This window comes from Lactuca sativa, chromosome 8 (assembly GCF_002870075.4).
Source record: "Lactuca sativa cultivar Salinas chromosome 8, Lsat_Salinas_v11, whole genome shotgun sequence".
Lineage (NCBI taxonomy): Eukaryota > Viridiplantae > Streptophyta > Magnoliopsida > Asterales > Asteraceae > Lactuca > Lactuca sativa.
The window spans coordinates 5405285-5425555 of NC_056630.2; the positions used below are offsets into that span (position 1 = coordinate 5405285).

The window sequence follows — 20271 nt, forward strand, 5'->3', positions numbered from 1 at the left end:
ACTCTAAAATAACTGATGTATCGGGGCCCCAGCTTGCCCCGTTTCCTGAATCGAATCACCCATTTCCAAGGGGATACCTTCAGGAGTACAAAATCTCTGACCTAGAACTCCAGCTCGGATCGTCTCCTATCTGCATAACTCTTCTAGCGACTTTGGGCCATCAGTAACCTCTGTCTGACCTGCTGAATCTGCTCAGTCGTCTTTAGCACTATCTCATTGCCACCCATCACTCGCTGCCCTACCTCTCCCCAACAAATGGGAGTCCGACACCATCTCCCATAAAGAAGCTCAAAGGGAGGCATACCAATACTTGAATGATGGTTGTTGTTGTAAGAAAACTCAGCCAAGGGAAAATAAGTGTCCCAACTTCCTCCGAAATCCATAACACATGCACGCAACATGTCCTCAAGCGTATGAATCGTCCGCTCGCTTTGCCCGTCTGTCTGCGGATGGTAAGCGGTACTAAAATGTAACCGGGTACCCAAATCCTCATGAAATTTCTTCCAAAACCTGGACGTAAAGCGCACGTCTTGATCTGAAACTATTTAGGTCGGCACTCCATGCCGAGCTAGCACCTTTCTCACATAAATCTCGGCCAGTTTCTCTGTAGAAGAACTCTCACTGATAGCGAGGAAGTGAGTGTTCTTCATCAGCCGGTCCACAATCACCCAAATCGTGTCAACTCCATGCGCAGTCCTCGGTAACTTGGTGATAAAGTCCATAGAAATTTCGTCCCACTTCCAATGGGGAATCTCCAAAGGCTGTAAAGGACCATGTAGACACTCGTGCTCTACCTTAACCCGACGGCAGATCAAGCACCTCTCAACTACCCAAGCGACATCCCTCTTCATACAGGGCCACCAGTAATCTTTCTTCAGATCCAAATACATCTTAGTGGCCCCGGGATGGATCAAGAATCTCGATCTATGTGCCTCCTCCATCAGTATATGCCAAGCTCTGCCCGTATAAGGCCACCAAATCCACCCTCGGAAAGTCATAAGCCCACGACTATCTGTCACAAACTCAGACACCTGCCCAATCACCCGCTCCCTCTTGCGGTTCTCCGATCTCATGGCCTCCGCCTGGGCCTCTCGGATGGTATTGGATTCATCACCGTCATCCTCATACACACATCTCAGATCGGAGCACTCTCGTCTCTACGGATCAGGGCGTCGGCTACCACATTAGCCTTACCCGGATGATACAAGATCTCGCAGTCATAGTCTTTCACCACATCCAACCATCTCCTCTGTCTCATGTTTAGGTTGGGCTGATCCATGAGATACTTCAGGCTCTTGTGGTCCGTGTATATGGTACACCAAACCCCGTACAAATAGTGACGCCAGATCTTGAGGGCGAACACCACCACCCCTAGCTCTAGATCGTGGGTGGGATATCTCGTCTCATAAGGCTTCAACTGCCTCGATGCGTATGCTATCATGTGACATCTCTACATCAGAACCGCACCCATCTCTGATATAGATGCATCGTAGTATACCACAAAGTCCTCCACTCCCTTAGGAAGGGCTAACACTGGGCTTCGCACAATCTCTGGCAAAGCGTCTCAAATTAGGTCTGCTGCTCGGGACCCCAAATAAAAGTAACACCCTTCCAGGTCAACCGGGTGAGGGGGACGGCAATCTTGGAGAAATCTCTGATGAATCTCCGATAGTAGCTGGCCAATCCCAAAAAACTCCTGATATCAGATGGGGATCTCGGCACCTCCCATCGCATATCTGCCTTAATCTTGGCCGGGTCGACCAATATCCCATTCTGATTAACGAGATGTCCCAGGAACTGGACCTCTCGTAACCAGAATTCATATTTGGAGAATTTGGCATATAACCTCTCCGATCTCAAAACTCCAAGAATCTCTCTCAGATACTCCTCATGTTGATCTCTGGATCTCGAATACACCAAGATATCGTTGATGAACACAATCACCGATCGATCCAACATAGGCTTGCACACTCGGTTCATGAGATCCACGAATGTTGTCGGTGCGTTGGTGAGCCCAAAAGGCATCACCACAAACTCGTAGTGCCCATAACGAGTCCTAACAATCGTCTTCTAGATATCCTCCTCACGGACTCTCATCTGATGATATCCAGACCTCAAATCGATCTTGAAAAACCAAGATGCCCCCTACAACTGATCGAAAAAATCGTCGGTCCTCGGAAGTGGATAACAGTTCTTGACCGTCAGCTTGTTCAACTCCCGGTAATCAATGCACATCCGATGTGAACCATCTTTTTTATTGACAAAAAGTATCGGCGCTCCCCATGACGAGCTACTCATCCTGATAAATCCCTTCCCTAGCAGCTCCTGGAGCTGTGAAAATAACTCCTACAACTATGGTGGCGCAAGGCAATAAGGTGCCTTGGCGATAGGCACAGCTCCCTGAACCAAATCAATCCAGAACTCCACTTGCCTCTCGGGAGGCACACCAGGTAACTCCTCGAGAAAAACATACGAAAGCTCACTCACTATCAGAACCTCAGAGATAGAACTCGGCCTCTCGGTAGCAACCCACGTATCCATCACATACGCTAGAAAACCCATATAACCTTGTTGTAAACTCTGCCTCGCCCTGGCAGCAGAGCAGAAGGTCGACCCAGACCTGGTACCCTCGCTATACATTGTAAGCAATCCCCCACTGGGGTCTTGTATAGTCACTAACTAACTCTCGCAGTCGATCACGGCTCCAAAAATGGCTCAACCAATCCATGCACATGATGACACAAACATCCCCCATCGCAATCGGTACCAGATCAATCGGAAACTCGACACCAAAGATCTCCAGCACACATCCTCGGAACACATCAGTAGCGAAAACCTCATGCTCGTTAGCTATAGAAACCCTCATAGGTCAACTCAATGCCTCACGTCGGATACTGATGTGATGACTAAAAGCTAAGGATATGAAGGATCGACTCGCACCCGAGTCAAATAACACTAAAGCTGGTACAAAAATCACAAGAAATTTACTGACCACGACATCAGGTGTTGCACGAACCTCCTCCGATGTCAACTGAAAAGCTCTACCACTAGCCCTCCGAACCTCGGCCTTCACTGGCCGACTATCAGTAGCACGCAAAGCATCTGGTGCAGATCCTTGTGCTGATCCCTAACGAAGCTGGGGACACTCAGCCTTCCGGTGGTCAGTCTGGTTACAGTGGAAGGAAACTATAAACCCCCTGGGGCAATCTTTCACCATATGCCCCTCCTTGCCACATTTGTAGCAAATCCCCGCTCGGCACAACCCCTCGTGACTCTTGCCACACTTTCCACAAGTGCGACCCTTCTGGCCCCTAGTCCTCGAATCGGTGGGCTTAGCCTGCTTCGCTGTCGGCTGCGACTGCGACTGCGCCATCCTTCGGTCTCTCCCCTGAGACTCCGCATCCTCCCTGGCCTGAGTCTCCAGCTCGATCTCCATCCTCCTGCCATTTTCCTAAAGCTCAACAAATGTCTGATGAGACGAGTTCACCACAAACTCTCGAATATCCCTCCTCAGAATGCTCAAATATCGGCTCATGCACGCCTGCTCAGTCAACACATGCTCAGGGCAGAACAACACCCTCTCGTGAAACATCTGTGTAATCTCAGTCACCGACTATGTCTTCTGCTTGAGAGACAGAAACTCTTGGGCCAACCGTTCCCTCTTCACCGAGGGAACATACTCATCTCGGAACATCACAATAAACCTGTCCCAAGTCACTGCAGCGTGCTCTGCAGGAGTAAAACTATCCATCACAAACTTCCACCATTCCTTCGCTCCCAAGCGAAGTTGGTTCAGTGCAAACCGTACCCTCAAATGTTCCGGGCATGAACAGGTGTAGAAACACCCCTCGATATCAGAGATCCATCTCATCGCAGCAATTGGATCCTGAGTCACATCAAACTCTGGTGGCTTCGTGTTGTTGAACTCCCGGTACAGCAACGAGTCACCTCCCTATAGCCTGGCAGCAGCGACAACTGCGGTGGTTGCAGTAGAAGCCGCCTTAGAAACTGCAACATATCGCTCATCAAACGTCTCGATCAATATGGTCTTAATAGACCCAAACGCTCATCAAACGTCTCGATCAATGTGGTCTTAATAGACCCAAACATCTTCGGAATAGCCTCTCGTATGGTTGCGGCCACTTCGTCGTGAATCATCCTGCGAATCTCATCATCGGTCACTCCACTGATCTCTAGGGTGTGGCGTGTACCCACCATGATGTCTCTGAAACACAATACAAAATCATCAGAGACTCGCTCGAGCATACTCACACTCGACTACTCATCCCTACTTTCTCCTTAGCATCCTAAGGATTCTTACTTGGATTGCATACAAACCAGGTGCTTTCAGTAGTACGGGCTCAATACTACCTTCCACACCCCACCTGTAGTCACCCCAAGTCCTCCTCTTAGGATTCTAATTCACAAATACTCTATATCTCATGAATCATAGACTACTCTCTCAGAAGACCCCTCTCAAACTCAGCACATACTCAGAGCAAATAACAGATAACACTGATCAAAAGCATCTCCTAGGCTAAGGCATCACAAATCAGGAAACTCTAGCCCTAGAATATGAAATACCTAGCCTACTCTCTAGCATGCAATTCTAATTAAAATATCGCATAAATATCTCATAACACAAAAGTAAGGGTATTTTGGGAAATCACCATTCGGGCTCTGGCTGATTGTACACACCGCTCGAACTCGTTTTCTCTTAAAACTCTTTCTCGTTTTAGAAAAATCATTTCTTTTGAAAATTTTTCTCAAATCCTCAGTTTGAGTCCAAATACACCCGAAGATGCATCTGAATCCCTCAAACCAAGGCTCTGATACCAACTTGTAACAACATAAACTTTCAAACCAATTTTTTTCAATTTAAAAACACATTTATCTCAATAATAAAATCACAAAATGTCACAATGTCAAATCATTAAATCTCATATCCAAAAACTATATATATCAAAACTCCAGGATCATAGTGAGAAGACTCACCTCGTAATCTAGCAAGTAAAAGTCTCATACTGAGAAATGTCGAAATAGTCTCCGCCTAACGCATAGGATAATTATCTCTAATTAATACTCTACTCATACTCAAATACACCAAAGGTTGTTCTCTCTTTCTCTCTAACTCTTGGAATGGGTAAAACACCATTTTACCCCTCCATGGTCTTCATTACTCATGTTGACCAAACCCTAAAGTCAACAAAAGTCAAACTCAAGTCAACAGTCCAGGTTTGACCTGAATCGCCGAGTGCACTCATGTGACTTGTCGAGTCCACTCGTTCCTCAGAAGTCTCGTGAAGGTCCAGCTCGTTGAGTTAACACCTAACTCGCCGAGCTATATCATGGCCAGCTCATCGGGACAAACCCTAATTGACTCGTCAAGTCGGCTCATCGAATCGGCGAGTCCATTTAGACCCGTGTCACAATCCGACGATTTCAAGGCGGAAAACCCTCTCACACTCTAGATCTAAGCTCTCAAGGCTCGTTTATCACGTAAAGCCACAAACTTTACATTCATGCATGGCACTTAGGGATTGAAATGCCAAAAACATGCTTTATTAAGGGTTTTTATTCAAAGGCTCTATGGATGAATAAAGCAAGGACCTTTGGACTCTAGGGGCCTCACAAGGTACAAATCTGATGTCCAAATCTCTATATGTGCTTAATACACTCAATGTCCTAATATTAGATGGAAAAGAAGCCCTAAACTCCAATAATATGAGATCTACGCAAACTAATGAGAAAAGTATAAACTTTATACCTTTTATAGAAGCTCTTGGATGAATAGCAATAGATCTAACATCCTCCTCTCATTCCTTGCTTGAAATCCTTCTATTCTCTTCCAAAGATGCACCGAGATACTCAATATTAGCTCAACACTCTCTCTATTAGCTCAAAGGGAAATTAGGGTTTCTCTCAGTGAAGGTAAGCAGTTGATGAGCCGCAAATGAGGCTATAAGTGCCCTTAAATAGGCCCCAAACCCGGGGATTTAGGGTTTCACTTCACATCGTCTACTTGGTGAGTCGAATCTCTGACTCTTCGACTAGATCATTAATCCCACCTGGCACAACACAACTCTACTCGACGAGTTGTAGCACTAACTCGTCGAGTTGCTCAATAGTCCTCAAAAATAAATAAAAAATATACATGTAAGTCTGGATGTTACAATTGGACACAGCGGGCTTTTCACCACTGCCCCTGATGTCATTGGGATATCGTCTGCCACTGTTGCTTTCTGGGTTTACTCCGTGGATGTATCGTTCTAAAGATATGACCGGATGGCAACAAATGTTGTGATATGTTGGAGATGGTTGAGTCGAGATTGTAAGTGAGATCTATGCCGATTTCTTCTCCTGATATCACAGTGCAAAAGAGAGAGAGGTGACTGTTAGTCGACGTTCGGGAGGAGGTTGGCTGGAGAAGGGATTAAGGCGCGGCTCTGCACCTTAACCGCCATATCAGTGATCTTCGCATTGGCAAAGGCCCGGACTTGGGTTTAGAATGGGTTTTGACCAGGCCAATCCCGGTTTTAGTTTGACTTCTCCTTTTTTGACGTTCTCCCTAAGGTATACATTAACACTTGGACTCTGCCATGGCGTGGTAGAATGCTTTCCATGGCTTGGTGGCTGATTTTAAACATGAATGTATTGGATGCCACGATGTGGTCATGGATTGGTCATGTCGTGGAGGTTGGCTGAAGTTGACTTTGACCATTGACTTTTTGAAATAGTTTGACTTTTTATCAAGGGCTGGTTTTAGAAGATATATTAAAGGTTTACCTTGTATGTTATCGTAGGAAGTGTGCACAGTGCTTTCCGACTGTGTGAGCTTGATAGTTGTTGACTACGTCCGTGAGGTGAGTCTTCTTACTATAATATGTAGGTTGCTAGATTGTCTTTGTAACTCTAGCATGAAGTATTATGGTTGGATCATAGCACCTATAGGAAATACTATGGTTGGACCACATCACTTGTTTGTCTTTATGACTTGCGTGGAAGACCATGTTTGGATCATGGCAGGAAATTAAGACTACAGTTCGGTTGTAGCAACGGAAGTGATTGTAAGACTATGGTTGGATCATAGCATTCACACGATTTGAAATATACCCCTAGGGGTTGGACCCACTTATATGTATGGTGTGTGGTATCTTGGGGAACTCACTAAGATCTGTTCTTACGGTTTTATGTTTAAAAAATATAAAAATTTTACCTAGTATTTTTAGGACGTTATGATATGTATTTTAAGTACTAATTTTAAAACCAACTAATCTAAACTAACTTATACGCGATAGGCAGTGTACCTAATCGATTAATAGGTAGTTCAGGTAAGTCGAATATTGAACACAGGGAACGGAAATAACAACTAAAATACCTACTAAGGTTATCTAAGTTGATGTGACATCAACTCTGATCACCTGCTTTGAGGATGTGCTTCTACGTCGGAGACAGATCTACGAGGTCACAATAGACAAGCATGTTAGAGCCGCCCGAGGGACTGTGCCCCGGGAGCGGGCTCCGATGGTCAAGTTAGATCATCTAGTAGATCTGAGACGGTTCTCTTTAGCTAGAGAGAACCATCTTGGTGTTGGTGGTGGTGTATGGTGGCTGACATCGGCGGGTGGCGGCTGAGCCCAAAAAGAAGATCCCCCTCCATGGAGGAGATACTATTCATTATATAGGGGACAATTAGTTCAAGAGGAATTAGGTCAGGCCTTGGGCCAGCCCAATTCATGCCTAGCTAGCAAGTCTACTAGCCTAGGGGACTTGTTGATGTATCCCATCAGGAATACGTTAGGCGTAATGGAACCGTCGATTTTATAGACGTCCTGGGAAAATGTCGGTGTATGCCTAACGCTGCGTCCTTGCCCTTGCCCTTCGCAACCCCGTGTATGTTCCTTGGCGCCCAAGCGCCAGGACCATTGCCAAGACAAAATAGTACCAGTCGTCCCCCAGAGCGACAGGTGTAACACTCTGGATGTTGATCCCCTGGCAAGTCTGCACCAATAACAAACAGCCACTCATGGAGCACGATCCACCAATCGGAAGCCGTCTGTCCCTTCCAAGCCTGAAAAGGTAGAAGATATAGTCAGGGTTCTGTTCCCCCGACTCCAGGTATAAAAAGTCCCATTTTCCTCTAAAAGAAGGGACCAACACTCAACATTAACCTTTTATTTACACACTTTATCACCCTCTAATCAAAACCTAGAGCTGACTTGATCATCGGAGCATCGTTACAGGACTTCCTCCCAAACGACGATTGACGGTCTTGTTTCCTTTGTTGTGATTATCAGGCCCCTTTCTCCACCCCTCATGAAGCAGGAGACGAGTCGGAGACATATCACAACACTTGGCTTTATTTTCTATTTTCATGTGTGTGTGATAGTGTTTCCACTACATTGTACCCTGCCCGATTCCTAACAACTGGTATCAGAGCGAGGTTTCGAAGTTTGGAGGGTATTGTACGATCGTCATATTTGTAAAAAAAATTTGGTTGTTAAAATTCAAGAATTGTTGTTTCGGCTTTGCCATCGCCGTTGTTTTTTCTTGGTTTGGGAGGAACGATCGGGTTTTCTGTCACACACGAATTCATTGAACGAAACGAACATATCGGCTGTCAAATTCAAGCCTATGCCATTGTTATCTCTATTTCACTATCTCGAGTTGTCTCTTGTTTTGTTATAATGGCTGAAGACAAGGCTGTAATCGAGAAGTCCAATGGTTCTGATTTTATTTGGTGGAAAATTTAAGTAGAAGCATTGCTATGTCAGAAAGACTTGGATGTGGTACTTGGGGACAAGTTGGAGAAAATGGAAAAAATTGATGAAGATGTGTGGAACTCAAAGGACAAGAAAGCTGGGGAGGTTATTACATTGTCGCGGTCAAAGAGCGATGTTTTCAACATTATAAATGAAACCATGACGAGTGGTACGATGGGTGCTCTGTCAAACATGTATGAGAAACCGCCGACAACTAACAAGGTGTTCTTGATGAGGGAGTTGCTCACTACAAGGATGAATGAAGAAATTTTATTTACGATTCACATTAACAATCTAAATTCAATTCTATGCAGATTATCATCTGTGGGAATTAATTTTGATGATGAGATTCAAGTTGCACTACTGCTAACTTCACTATCTGATAGTTGGTCTGGAACAGTTACTGTTGTTACTAGTTTTGTGGGAGCAAGTGTTATGACTTTTGAAGGGGTTATAGATTTGTTTCTAGGTGAGGATATCAGATGCAAGAATCAAGGTGAATCATCTTCTTTTGGGTTATTGAATATGGAAAGAGGTAGACAGAATAACAGGAACAGTGGGAGCAATGGGAGTCGGGGAAAGAGTTCGTCTAGAACATGGAAGAATGTGAAGTGCTGGAACTGCCAAGAGGTGGTACGTGTTAAGAGTCAATATCCAAATCCAAAGAAAGGATTGAACATTGCTGGTTCTAAGAATGTTTCTGAAGATGATACATTGTTACTCAGTATGGAAAGTAGTGTGGACTCTTGGGTCGTGGATTCAGGGGCTTCGTTTCAATCCATGGACAAAGGGGAAACAATGGTGAATCTGAAACACAGAGATTTTAGAAAGTTACGTCTAGAAAATGATGAGATACTTAAGGTAACGGGCATGGGAGATATTGATTTGGTTACTTCATTGGGAACTACATTGAACCTGAAGAATGTTGGGGTGATTCTGGATCTGAAAAAGAAATTAATTTATGTTGGTCAGTTGGATGAATAACGACTGGAAGTAAGGTTTGGTGGTGGTAAATAGAGGGTGGTCAATGGTAATATGGTGATTGTTCGTGGTATGAAGTTTGGATCATTGTATATGGTTGAGGTACCTGCTGAGGGATGTATGGTCGTCCCAGTTAAGCATGACAAAATCTGGTTGGCTAAATATACGGCTAAGAGAGTTCATTTTGCAAACATGAAGTTTAGAGCCAAAGGGATGTTAGCTGAACGAGTTCAAAAGTCTATACCATTCAGGGGATTTTGTGACAGTAGGAGCACGGGGCGTGTTCGTAGTACAGTTACAAAGAGTCTTTGGGTTTTGAAGACTAGGACCAAAAAATTCTCTCCTATTGAATGTTTGCAAAGTATGGAGAGTGTTAGTGGTCCTCGGTGCATCTTTGGAACTGGTGGGATGTCCAAATCAGTTAAGACATGGATCGGTCGGTGGCTGGATTAGCCATGGCTGAGTTGGAGCTCATGGGAGCTTGAGAGCTTTAACTGACCCTGCTAGTACTTGATGATAAGGGTCGACTGCAACTAAGGGAATCTTGATTGGGTTTTAGCTTGTTCTTGGGAACAGGAAGCTTGGAAGGCCTGTTTGGTTTGAAGGTTACTGAAGATTACTAGATTTACTGTGTTGTTCAAACCACTAAGTGGGAGATTGTTGGGTTTGGTGTTAGACAAAGAATATGGGAGACAAAGAAAGTGGTTGATGTAAAGTTGGTCAAAAGCAAAAAGCAGGCAACCAAAATTATGGAATCCATTTGGGTTTTGTCTTCCCACTATAATTTCATCATTTTTTGACATTACTCTATATATCTCGTATCTATATATAGAGATAATCACAATAGACACTGTATTGCACTTGTGAGCAACAATAGTGTATTGTAATTTGTAATCTTCTTATTAGTAATAATAAGAAACCTAGTTGCAGCCCGTGGATGTAGGGTTTACACTTTACACCGAATCTGAACCACGTAAAATCCTTGTGCTATCTTTTGCTTTATTTTATGCTTTCGTGTGTGAGTGTGATATTGTTTCTGCTACGTTATACCCTGCCTAATTCCTTACAATTTTTGTCCGATGTGTTCTTCAATGTGTTGTACCATAATATATTTTCTCTTACCAAATGTTTGACCAGATTTTGCTTAAATATGTCACTTAGTTGAAAACCGTCACAAGGCAATTGTAACATTCAAAAACTGACACAAAACGAACTTTTAACCACTGGATAATTAGTTTAACCGACGGATGTCCACCAACAGTCAAACCTAACACTAAACATTTATTTTAACTATTAGATATAACATCGAACAAATAGGTAAAAAACCGAACTGCACTAATTCCGATGCAAGTTAGTTGCGATGCATGGTTGCGACACAAGTTCCTTGTGATCGTTTCGAAATGGGTCGTTCTGATGCGATCCTATATGTATCATTCTGATGCGATCCATCAAGGATTGTTCCAATGCGATCGCAAGTGAACAAGAACTCCCAATCCAATGTGAAAATTTTGGTGCTTTGTGTTCCAACGAGTTGTGAACGATCGCAATTGAACAGTAACCACTTTTGTTGCGAATATGCATCCACATCACAATTAGGTTCGAGATCAATTTCGTTCCGAAATCAATTTTGGACCGAGACCAATTTCACTCCGAAAGCAATTCAATTCCGAAGTCATTTTCGGTCTGATGCCAATTACATTCTGAGATCAATTTTAGTTCCAATATCAATTTCACTTTGCCCTAACTTAAAATCTTGTATAAACTTAAACAAATGTGTACTCCACACTTTCCTTACTTATTTAATATTCATCAAGATTGTTTTGGTCAACAAGTCAATCATTTACACTTATATACAATTACTGAAACAATTCACCAACATGTCATAATTCATTAAATCTACCTAAACTAAGAAACGGTTTGCGTAAGCACAACATCGACATAAAATGAAAAAAAATGTAAATTCGCGCCTAATTTGTGAAATCTACGATATTCATGAAAAAGCGTGTCAAAAGATTCAAATGATACTTCTAAATATCGCACCGCAACTAAAATTAACCGAAAAACTACTACACCTAGGGATGAGCAAAAATTGCACCGCAACTAAAATTAACCGAAAAAACCGCATAAACCGCAACCGTAATGAAAACTAATAGTTTATTTTATTTTTGTAACGACCAAAAATTTCAACCAATTTAAAAATTTTCGAAAACAACCCGATTCCATTAAAGTTATTACAAAAAGGTTTTCAATACAATTTATTTTAAGCATTCCCAGAATCTCATCACAATACAAACACGAGGAGCGGTACGATCACGCCTTCGTCTTGCCACGGTCTCCTGAAGAACCTGAAAAACATTAAACCACAACTGTAAGCCCGAAAGCTTAGTGAGATATCCCCAAAATACCAACCACATATACCATACACGCATAACATGCCATAACATATCCGATCACAGAACAGCCATGCACTTCGGGTCTACTGTGGGATTGGTCCGCCGCACCGGCCAACAGTCCACCTGGTCCACCCTCCGAGTCTAACCACATACATCGAGTCTGCAGTGTGATTGGTCTGCCCGCACCGAGCCTTCAATCCACCTGGTCCACTCTCTGAGTCTACAGTATGACTGGTCCGCCCGCACCCGGCCTTCAGTCAGCCTGGTCCACTCTCCGAGCCTCTGCACGTCTGGTCCGCCCTCTTGGGGCCTACAGCCTATCCGGACCGCTCGCTGGGCCTTCGGGACAACCGGTCCGCCCTGGGTATCTTGGCCTACAGCACAAAGCAGGACCCGCCTCAACCCAACTCCAGTCCAAACAACCATGTGCACATATACATACAATCATATAACAATTCACAGTCAACAAGCAGATCAAACAGATCACATAACATATCATCATCCTAACCAGGATACCGACCTAACCGGTCACTAGCATAGCATCACCCTATCTCTCAGGACACTGATCTCAATCATGTCTCTAACATATACCATCCTAGCTACCAGGATGCAAACATATCAAAGCAATAACATAACAACAACTACCCGGATCTCAATCCGACAAGGGCCGGCCTTGGTGCCTTAGACCCTGTTGATATAGTGAGGATAACTCACCTCGAAACTGCCGACTGAACAGATAACCCAAGCTGCTCCGATTACTGATACGACCTCCACCACTGGACAACCACCAAGGCACTGAACTCAAAACAATATCCAACAATTACCAAAATGCCCCTGGAAATCACTGGTCAACCCTTGATCAAAGTCAACCCCTGACTGACTCTACTCGCCGAGTCAACCCGATGACTCGCCGAGTCCCCAAGCTCAGAAATCCCCTAATCCGCGACTCAACTCGCCAAGTCACCCCGAGACTCGCCGAGTCCAAAAACTCTGAGTCCACTCACACACAACTCACCGAGTCATCCCTTGACCCACCGATTCATGGCTCAACCAGAAAAGATTGGGACTCTTCGACAAGACTCGCCGAGTCCAAGAACAGACTCGTCGAGTCTAAGGCTATCTTCAACCTACTCGCCGAGTTGTTCTTCCAACTCGTCGAGTCCCAGCCTATCTTCAAGCAACTCGTCGAGTCTACCCATGTGACTCGCCGAGTATCGTCGGTCTGAATCCATACAGAAGCATTCCAGGCCATGCAATTGATCTAAAACGTAGATCTAGCCTCGTACAACCCATCCATCACGTAAAGTGGCAAACTTTACGTGAATCCAAAGAGATCTAGGCCTTTTACACTCTAGGGCTAGGGTTTGGGACAAATAGCTCCTTCAAACACTCATCAACAGGGACTTTTATGCATTCAAGCCTTTCTCCATTCCAGATCTGAGGTAGCAACCTCAGATCTAACCTCTAAACTCCAATACATCACAAGATATGTTTCCCCATAAACCCCAAAATGATGCATCTATAAGAATACAGCCCAAGAACGAGATAATACCTCAAGAAAGAAGCCCCAACAGCAATTGAAACCCGAATCTAAGCAAAGCCCCTTGTTCCAAGCCTCCTAACCTTCAAGATTTCCTCAATAATCACTTCTTCAAGCCTCCAAATGCACTTTGATCCTCTCACACATGGCAACTAGGGTTTCTGGACTTGAGGAAGAGTAAAGAGGCTGGGGGAATGGATGTTATGATCTTTATATAGGGCTCAACCCCGAGAATTAGGGTTTTCTCCACTCAGCGCCTACTTGCTGAGTCCAGCCGCCGACTCGCCGAGTTGGCCACTTAACACGCGACCCATTCGCGACCCTACTCGCCGAGTCCACCCATGGACTCGCCGAGTTCCTTTTTTCAATTTACTCTTTTAACCCTTCAACTCTACTCTTGATATTTCGAGATGTTACAATTTTGTTCCTTTTATAGTTTATTTTAGTATTTTTCGCTCTTTTTATTAGTATTGCATTGTATATTCCTTATTTTCTTAATCATGGATTGTGTCGGGTACTTTCTATTTTGCATGAGGCATTTTGCAGGGTTTTGGAGCTCGTTACTGTTATGGATTAGCTTGGAGATGGGATTTGTGGGCTTTCGAGACACTATTGGGCTTTCTGGATCCATCAAAGAAGAATTAGGCTTAAAAAGTTGAAGACTTGGATGAAGTGGGCTTATGAAGATGGGTCTTGGATTCTTATTTTGGGCTTAGACTGTCCACATTTGAAGCTTGAAGATGATTGGCCAAATTTGAATCATATGAGGTGTGCAGGGACCAAGAGAATATTGAGTAGTGGAGTGGTGTAGTGGAGAAAAAATAGTGAATAGCATTCCAGCATCATTTGCGATGGTGGACTCTCAGCCGCGCAACACTTGCGAGGCTACCCGCGCAACTGCACACTTTTGGGCATTTTGGTCGTTTTGCTCACCATTTACTTTGGGGGTTAGGGCTAGCAGCACATTCTTCGGTTGGAGGCGATTTTTGGAGCTTGATACTCATTCTTCTCATCTTTCTAAGTAATTGGTAGTTTCTTGATACAAATACACTTTTGTGATTGTTATTTTGTTGCCATGAGTGGCTAGTTTCTCTATTTTGGTTAATTTTGGCTAAAACCCTTGGATATTTGTGGGTTTTGAAGGTTTCATGCTTAATTGTCATTTATCTTATGTTTATGATTCTAGTTCACATTTCTTATGCTTGTTTAATACTTTGATCATGAGCTTGGTACTTAAATGAGCAATTGTTGGTTTATTTTTTTGGTTTAGCATTGAATAATTTAATTTACTTAGAACAAGGGCTTTATGATTGTAAAAATCATCTCTAGCTTATGAATCATAACTCCTTTATGTATGTGTAAGCATTGACATCCTCTAGAAATTGGGGATTCCTTCATTCTTAAGACTAATCAACTTCTTGGGATCAATTGCTTCAATTGAATCCTTGATTTTGATTAAGAAGATGTGTTGCGGACTTCCCTAACCTCTATACTGCCTATGAGGAATCTCGGCATATCATGTTTCATGATTGCTATAACCAATTTGGGATGAATGATAAGCTTCATTTGAATCCTAATGATAAACACACAAATGTTCATTGTGTTGAATTACCTTGGTTGACCAATTCTCCCCAATATTTGAGCATCTCACCATCTTGCTTAATTGCAAGCTTTTTAGTTAATCAAGTCTTTTAGTTTTCAAGCAATCACAACCCCCCCCCCCCCCCCTTAGTTTAATTGTAGTTAGTTAGTTTTATTACACTAGTTCTATTGGATTGCATTGGTGATTGAATACAATCATTTCTCCGAGGATCAATGCCCCTTTTTACCATTATATTATGTTTTATTTGCAAATAAAGGGTGTTATTTGCTTGGTGGACTTGACATCCCACCAAAAACCGATGGTTAGGTTTTCTGTTTTTCCAAAACCACAAATTTGCAGTGTGGTGCTGTTATTAGTTTTCAAAAACCGCACCGCATCACATATATTATATACAATATTTTTTAGTAATTATTAATATATTAAATATTAAAAAAATAAAAAAGAACTAAAAGTTAGTCTTTGAGCTGAGTGGGACTTTTCAATGGATTTTCTAATTCCCACCGTGTTTCTCTTTTTGCCCTAGCCTCTTTCACGACTCAGGCTTCTATCTCCTGCATGCTTAACGTGTTTGCAACCGGTTGAGCAAAACTGCCTCGTGCCTTCTGTTCCAACTCCGACGTATTCTAACTCCAATTGATGAGACGACGATGATGCTCAACAAAAAGAGTGATGGAATTGCTTACCATGTAACTAACATGTTATATCTTTGCTTTTATATATATATATATATATATATATATATATATATATATATATATATATATATATATATATATATATATATATATATATATATATATATATATATATATATATGTTTTAATGGTTTTCTTAAATTTTGAAAGAGTTTTAATGACAAGTTTTATGAATGAAAGAATGATAAAATTTTAAAACACAAAAGTATTGTTTTTTTGTTATGTTTAATTTTAGAAAATTGTGAAATTTGACAATTTTAAGATATTTATTGTTAATTATTAGTGATTTGACGATTTTAAGGTACTAGTTGTTTGTGATTTAAGTTAATTGTCTTATACCTTATTTATTACTACCTTCGTCCCAAATTGATAGTCCACTTTTGACTTTTGAAGTCTTTTTTTTTCAACTTTGAACTTTAATAGTTTTGATTTTGATGGATAATACTTGATGCAAAATATTTGGATGGATTATACTTTAAATGTTCTTTCATTTTTATAAGCTTTATCAAGTAATATATAACACAAATAAAAATATTTAAGGTCAAAGTTGAAAAAAAAAAAGACTTCAAAAATCAAAAGTGGACTATCATTTTAGGACGGAGGGAATATCATTATTATTACAAATAATACGTTTAAACTCTTAAAACCGTTTGAACTTTTAACTGCGGTTAAAAACCACACAAAATAATTGCACCAAATTCATACGTCTAATAACCGAACCACAAAAAAAAAAAAAAAAAAACAAAACCACAGTACCGCACCGCAAAAATAACCGCCTAACCGCACAATTTTGAAAATGGATTAACCGCATTTATGGTTAATGGTGAGGTTTGTCAATAACCGCACCGAACCGTACCGTGCTCACTCCTAAATATATATTCACTTCACCAAAGAATTACATCTTTTTCAAGTGAGTATATTAATAAAAACTTCAATGATTGTGGGAATACTTATCATACCATTTCAATTGATTGAAATTGGGATAATTTTAAGTACTCGACATCTCTTGAGCCTTGGAGGAATATAGAAAATCTTAGAATGGTTAGCAAGATAACTCTTAACTCCAATCATCCAATTTGTCATATCATATGCTTCTAAAAATGTGCATGCATCTACATAACTTATCTGCTCAATTATTGGGGATTTTATATACATTAAATGAGCATTACGCTTATTTCAAAATATAGAAAACATGTACATTTCATATCTCAACGTGATATTAACGTGTTATACTGGATTTTATCATCAAGACAAATACTAATAATTAAAGAGAAATTAAATATCCTCCTACCTTTTAATCCTACCAATCCTCCTACCCATTTAAATGATGACATGTTTCATATTAGTATCCTAAAATATCATTAAATGATCATTAAATGTGACACATGTTACCATTTCATAAGGTAGAAGGATATATATATATGAACAAAAATAGGAAGATATTTAATTTCTCTTAATTAAAATTAATTTATAAAAGGAAATTTCCATCCACCAAAGGATAACGCACAATAAATATGCACTTCCCTAATGATAAATAATCCGATATAACATACAAGTGTGGATTTTTTTTATTTGATCTAAAATATAAGATACAATTACTACAAGGTTTAATAAACTCATGGTAAGTTCCTATGTTGATATTATTATACTAAAAACAGAAATGTTTTATATATATTTTTTTAAATTCATTGTGTTCTCAAGGCTTTGATCCAATCTATTTCCAATCTGAAATCACCTGGGCCAGTTTGAGCACCAGGTACACCACCTTCAGCATTCACAGAGAATGACATTCCAACAACTCTTGATGGATTCATTTCTATATCCGCCTCAATTACATTCCCTCTCCATGTTGGAAGGTAATGTGCCAATGGAATCTGCAATTCCATTCCAAAGTTGTTCATCATTAACATCCCAAAATGTTTATCAAAATGTATCCAAAACTTGCCTTTGCAACAACCCAATCGTGTTTAGGCACAGACACAAAAGCTTGCCATGAATTATCTTCCATTTGTCCAGGCGAATTCACCCAATTTTCGGTATAAATCTGAAATAAGTTTATAAAAAAAGATTTACATCAAAATGTGTTTTACATATATTTTATACTACATGACAACTTACAGTGGATATATAACTCCTCCCATCTCCTCTAATTTTTAGTGCTATGGTATCGTAGGGGTCTAAATCGATAAACCCGTCAAACTATAGAAAGAAAGATTGTTAGAAAGATCAGGGGGTAAACGTGTAAATAACAAAAGTAAAAGGGTTGATGTTGACCTTTTTAGACCTCATTCCACAGAATCCACTCCGGCTAATATTCCATTTTGTACCATCGGTAACATCCAAAGAAAGATTCCCAGAGAATACTCCTATAATCATTTAAACATTTCAAGAATAATAAAAAAAAGTTTTTTTTTTTTTTTTATTTTTTTTATAAAATATATGTGAATTTTACTAACCAGTGCCACCACTCTGTTCATTTCCAGCATCAGTGATCTCCAATGCTGCTGATGATAAACCTGTAAAATAATAAATAGTGTAAAGAATCTTTTTTTTAATCATGATTATATAAAAGAAAAAATACGCACCTCCATATTCAGAATCTGAATATAAATGCCATTTTTTAAGCTCTTCTTTGGATTTAAAGTTGTATATAAATCTCTCACTAGGAGGAAACATGTCATCAACATTCCACGAAAGAGCTTCAAAACAAGAAACAAATAAAAAAAATAAGGTTACTTCGGGTATTATTAAAATTAAGAAGAAATAGCAAGGTACTTTCATTTATTTTCGTAATATAGAATTCCACTTTCATTTCTTTCAAAGTAGAATGTTGTAATAGGAAGAAATGAAAGTAGGAGGCTATTAATATAATAAACCAAATATATTGCTGTTATTTGCATTTTAGCCATTAATATTTAATATCAATATTTATTATTGTTAGTAGCAAACAAAGAGTGTGCATACCTCTTTTAGTGGCAGTTAAAGAAGCTTGCCATATTGCTCGAACTTTGGACATTTTTTTAGCTCCTTAAAAACCCTATGAATTTAAACAATTACAACAAATTTAAAGATGTTCATCATTGCATTGTACCATTTTATATTTTGGAATTTATTGTAGTACATATTATTTGGGTTATAAACAAAGTTGGGAAGCATTTGTGATGGAAGTGAAAATAATTTCACAATGTATTAGCAAACTTTTGGGAAATGGGAAGTATTTAGGGCATATTTGGTTTGAAAAAATGTTTTGAAAGGAATTGAAATTTGTTATGTGTTTTTGGTTGACATGCAATTGGATTGAATTCTTTGTTGTTTTCTGTTTGGTTTGCAAATTTTTCAAAGGCATTGGAATGGAAATTATGTAAATGACCAACCTACCCTTTGTCGATGAGAGGTTCTGCAATCTGGTCCTAGAAAATAATGAGCAAGTCACTTTCAATGGTAAAAATCAAGTTTAAAATGTAGAAATTATGAAATACCAAAAAGCTCAATATGTTAAGGAAAATACAATGAGAAGCATTAAAAGTTATAAGTTCAACATCTGATTCAGATAAACTCAGCATTACCAAATCAGGTACCCAAACATTCATATGATAGAGACAATCCCATGGACTATTTGACAGAAATCATAAAAGGAACACAATTCCAAATGCTTTGAGTAAAAACGAAGGCTCAGATGTGATCTTTCTCTTGAGAATCATCAATCACTGAACTTTTCATCGACATCCCATCAAGCATTACCAAATCAGTTACCCAAACATTCATATGATAAACCCAAGAAATCGGTAATTGAAATCCCATGGACTATTTGACAGAAATCGGTATTTGACAGACTGGAAGAGGAGAAATCAGAAAGAAGGGCGAAGGCTGACCTACTCGCTGTCGACTTTGAAGCTGAGGTGTGTGGCCTGAAAATCCGATTACCGGCTGAAGACGACGGACCGAGATGCTGCTTGCAGACCAACTCACGTCAGCTTAATCTGCGTCTGCGATGCGGGCGTAGTGAACGACAAGTCAAAGAACCCTAAAACCATATATATATATATATATATATATATATATATATATATATATATATATATATATATATATATATATATATATATATATATATATATATATATAGCAAAATTATGGTAATTGAGATAAATGGGGGATTTGATTTTAAAATTACCAAAATAAAAGGAGGAATAACGACCATCTTCTGATCCGCTTCTTCACAATCCAACCCTAAATCACGAAAGTCATCGGCACTACCGAATTCCCAGTTGGGGACGATGTTGGTTGGCGAATCCCT

At 40.5% G+C, this 20271-nt stretch overlaps 1 protein-coding gene across 4 annotated transcripts; it reads right to left on the reverse strand.

Moving 5' to 3' along the window:
- Positions 1-17519: 17519 nt before the first annotated feature.
- On the reverse strand, positions 17520-19992 carry LOC111903386 (probable complex I intermediate-associated protein 30). 4 transcript variants are annotated; one of them, XM_023899160.2, is made up of 9 exons: positions 19847-19992; positions 19353-19384; positions 18939-19011; positions 18560-18673; positions 18431-18490; positions 18249-18340; positions 18093-18173; positions 17920-18018; positions 17520-17848 (listed from the first exon to the last, which is right to left on the reverse strand). In XM_023899160.2, the coding sequence occupies exons 3-9, from the start codon at positions 18988-18990 to the stop codon at positions 17660-17662; spliced, it is 687 nt and encodes a 228-aa protein (XP_023754928.1). In that variant the 5' UTR covers positions 18991-19011; positions 19353-19384; positions 19847-19992; the 3' UTR covers positions 17520-17659. The 4 variants fall into 4 exon arrangements, with proteins under 4 accessions (XP_023754928.1, XP_023754930.1, XP_023754929.1 ...); XM_023899162.2 differs by having other exon boundaries at positions 19349-19384; XM_023899161.3 differs by having other exon boundaries at positions 19353-19378; positions 19847-19985.
- Between the last annotated feature and the right edge of the window lie 279 nt (positions 19993-20271).

Excerpts from the sequence above, each read along its gene's own strand:
- LOC111903386 (XM_023899163.2), bottom strand. The coding sequence starts at position 18,990 with ATGTCCAAAGTTCGAGCAATATGGCAAGCTTCTTTAACTGCCACTAAA. Across the intron at positions 18,174-18,248 it reads GTGGAATGAGGTCTAAAAAG|TTTGACGGGTTTATCGATTT; the intron begins GTCAACATCAAC and ends TTCTTTCTATAG. Across the intron at positions 18,019-18,092 it reads GGAGGAGTTATATATCCACT|ATTTATACCGAAAATTGGGT; the intron begins GTAAGTTGTCAT and ends AACTTATTTCAG.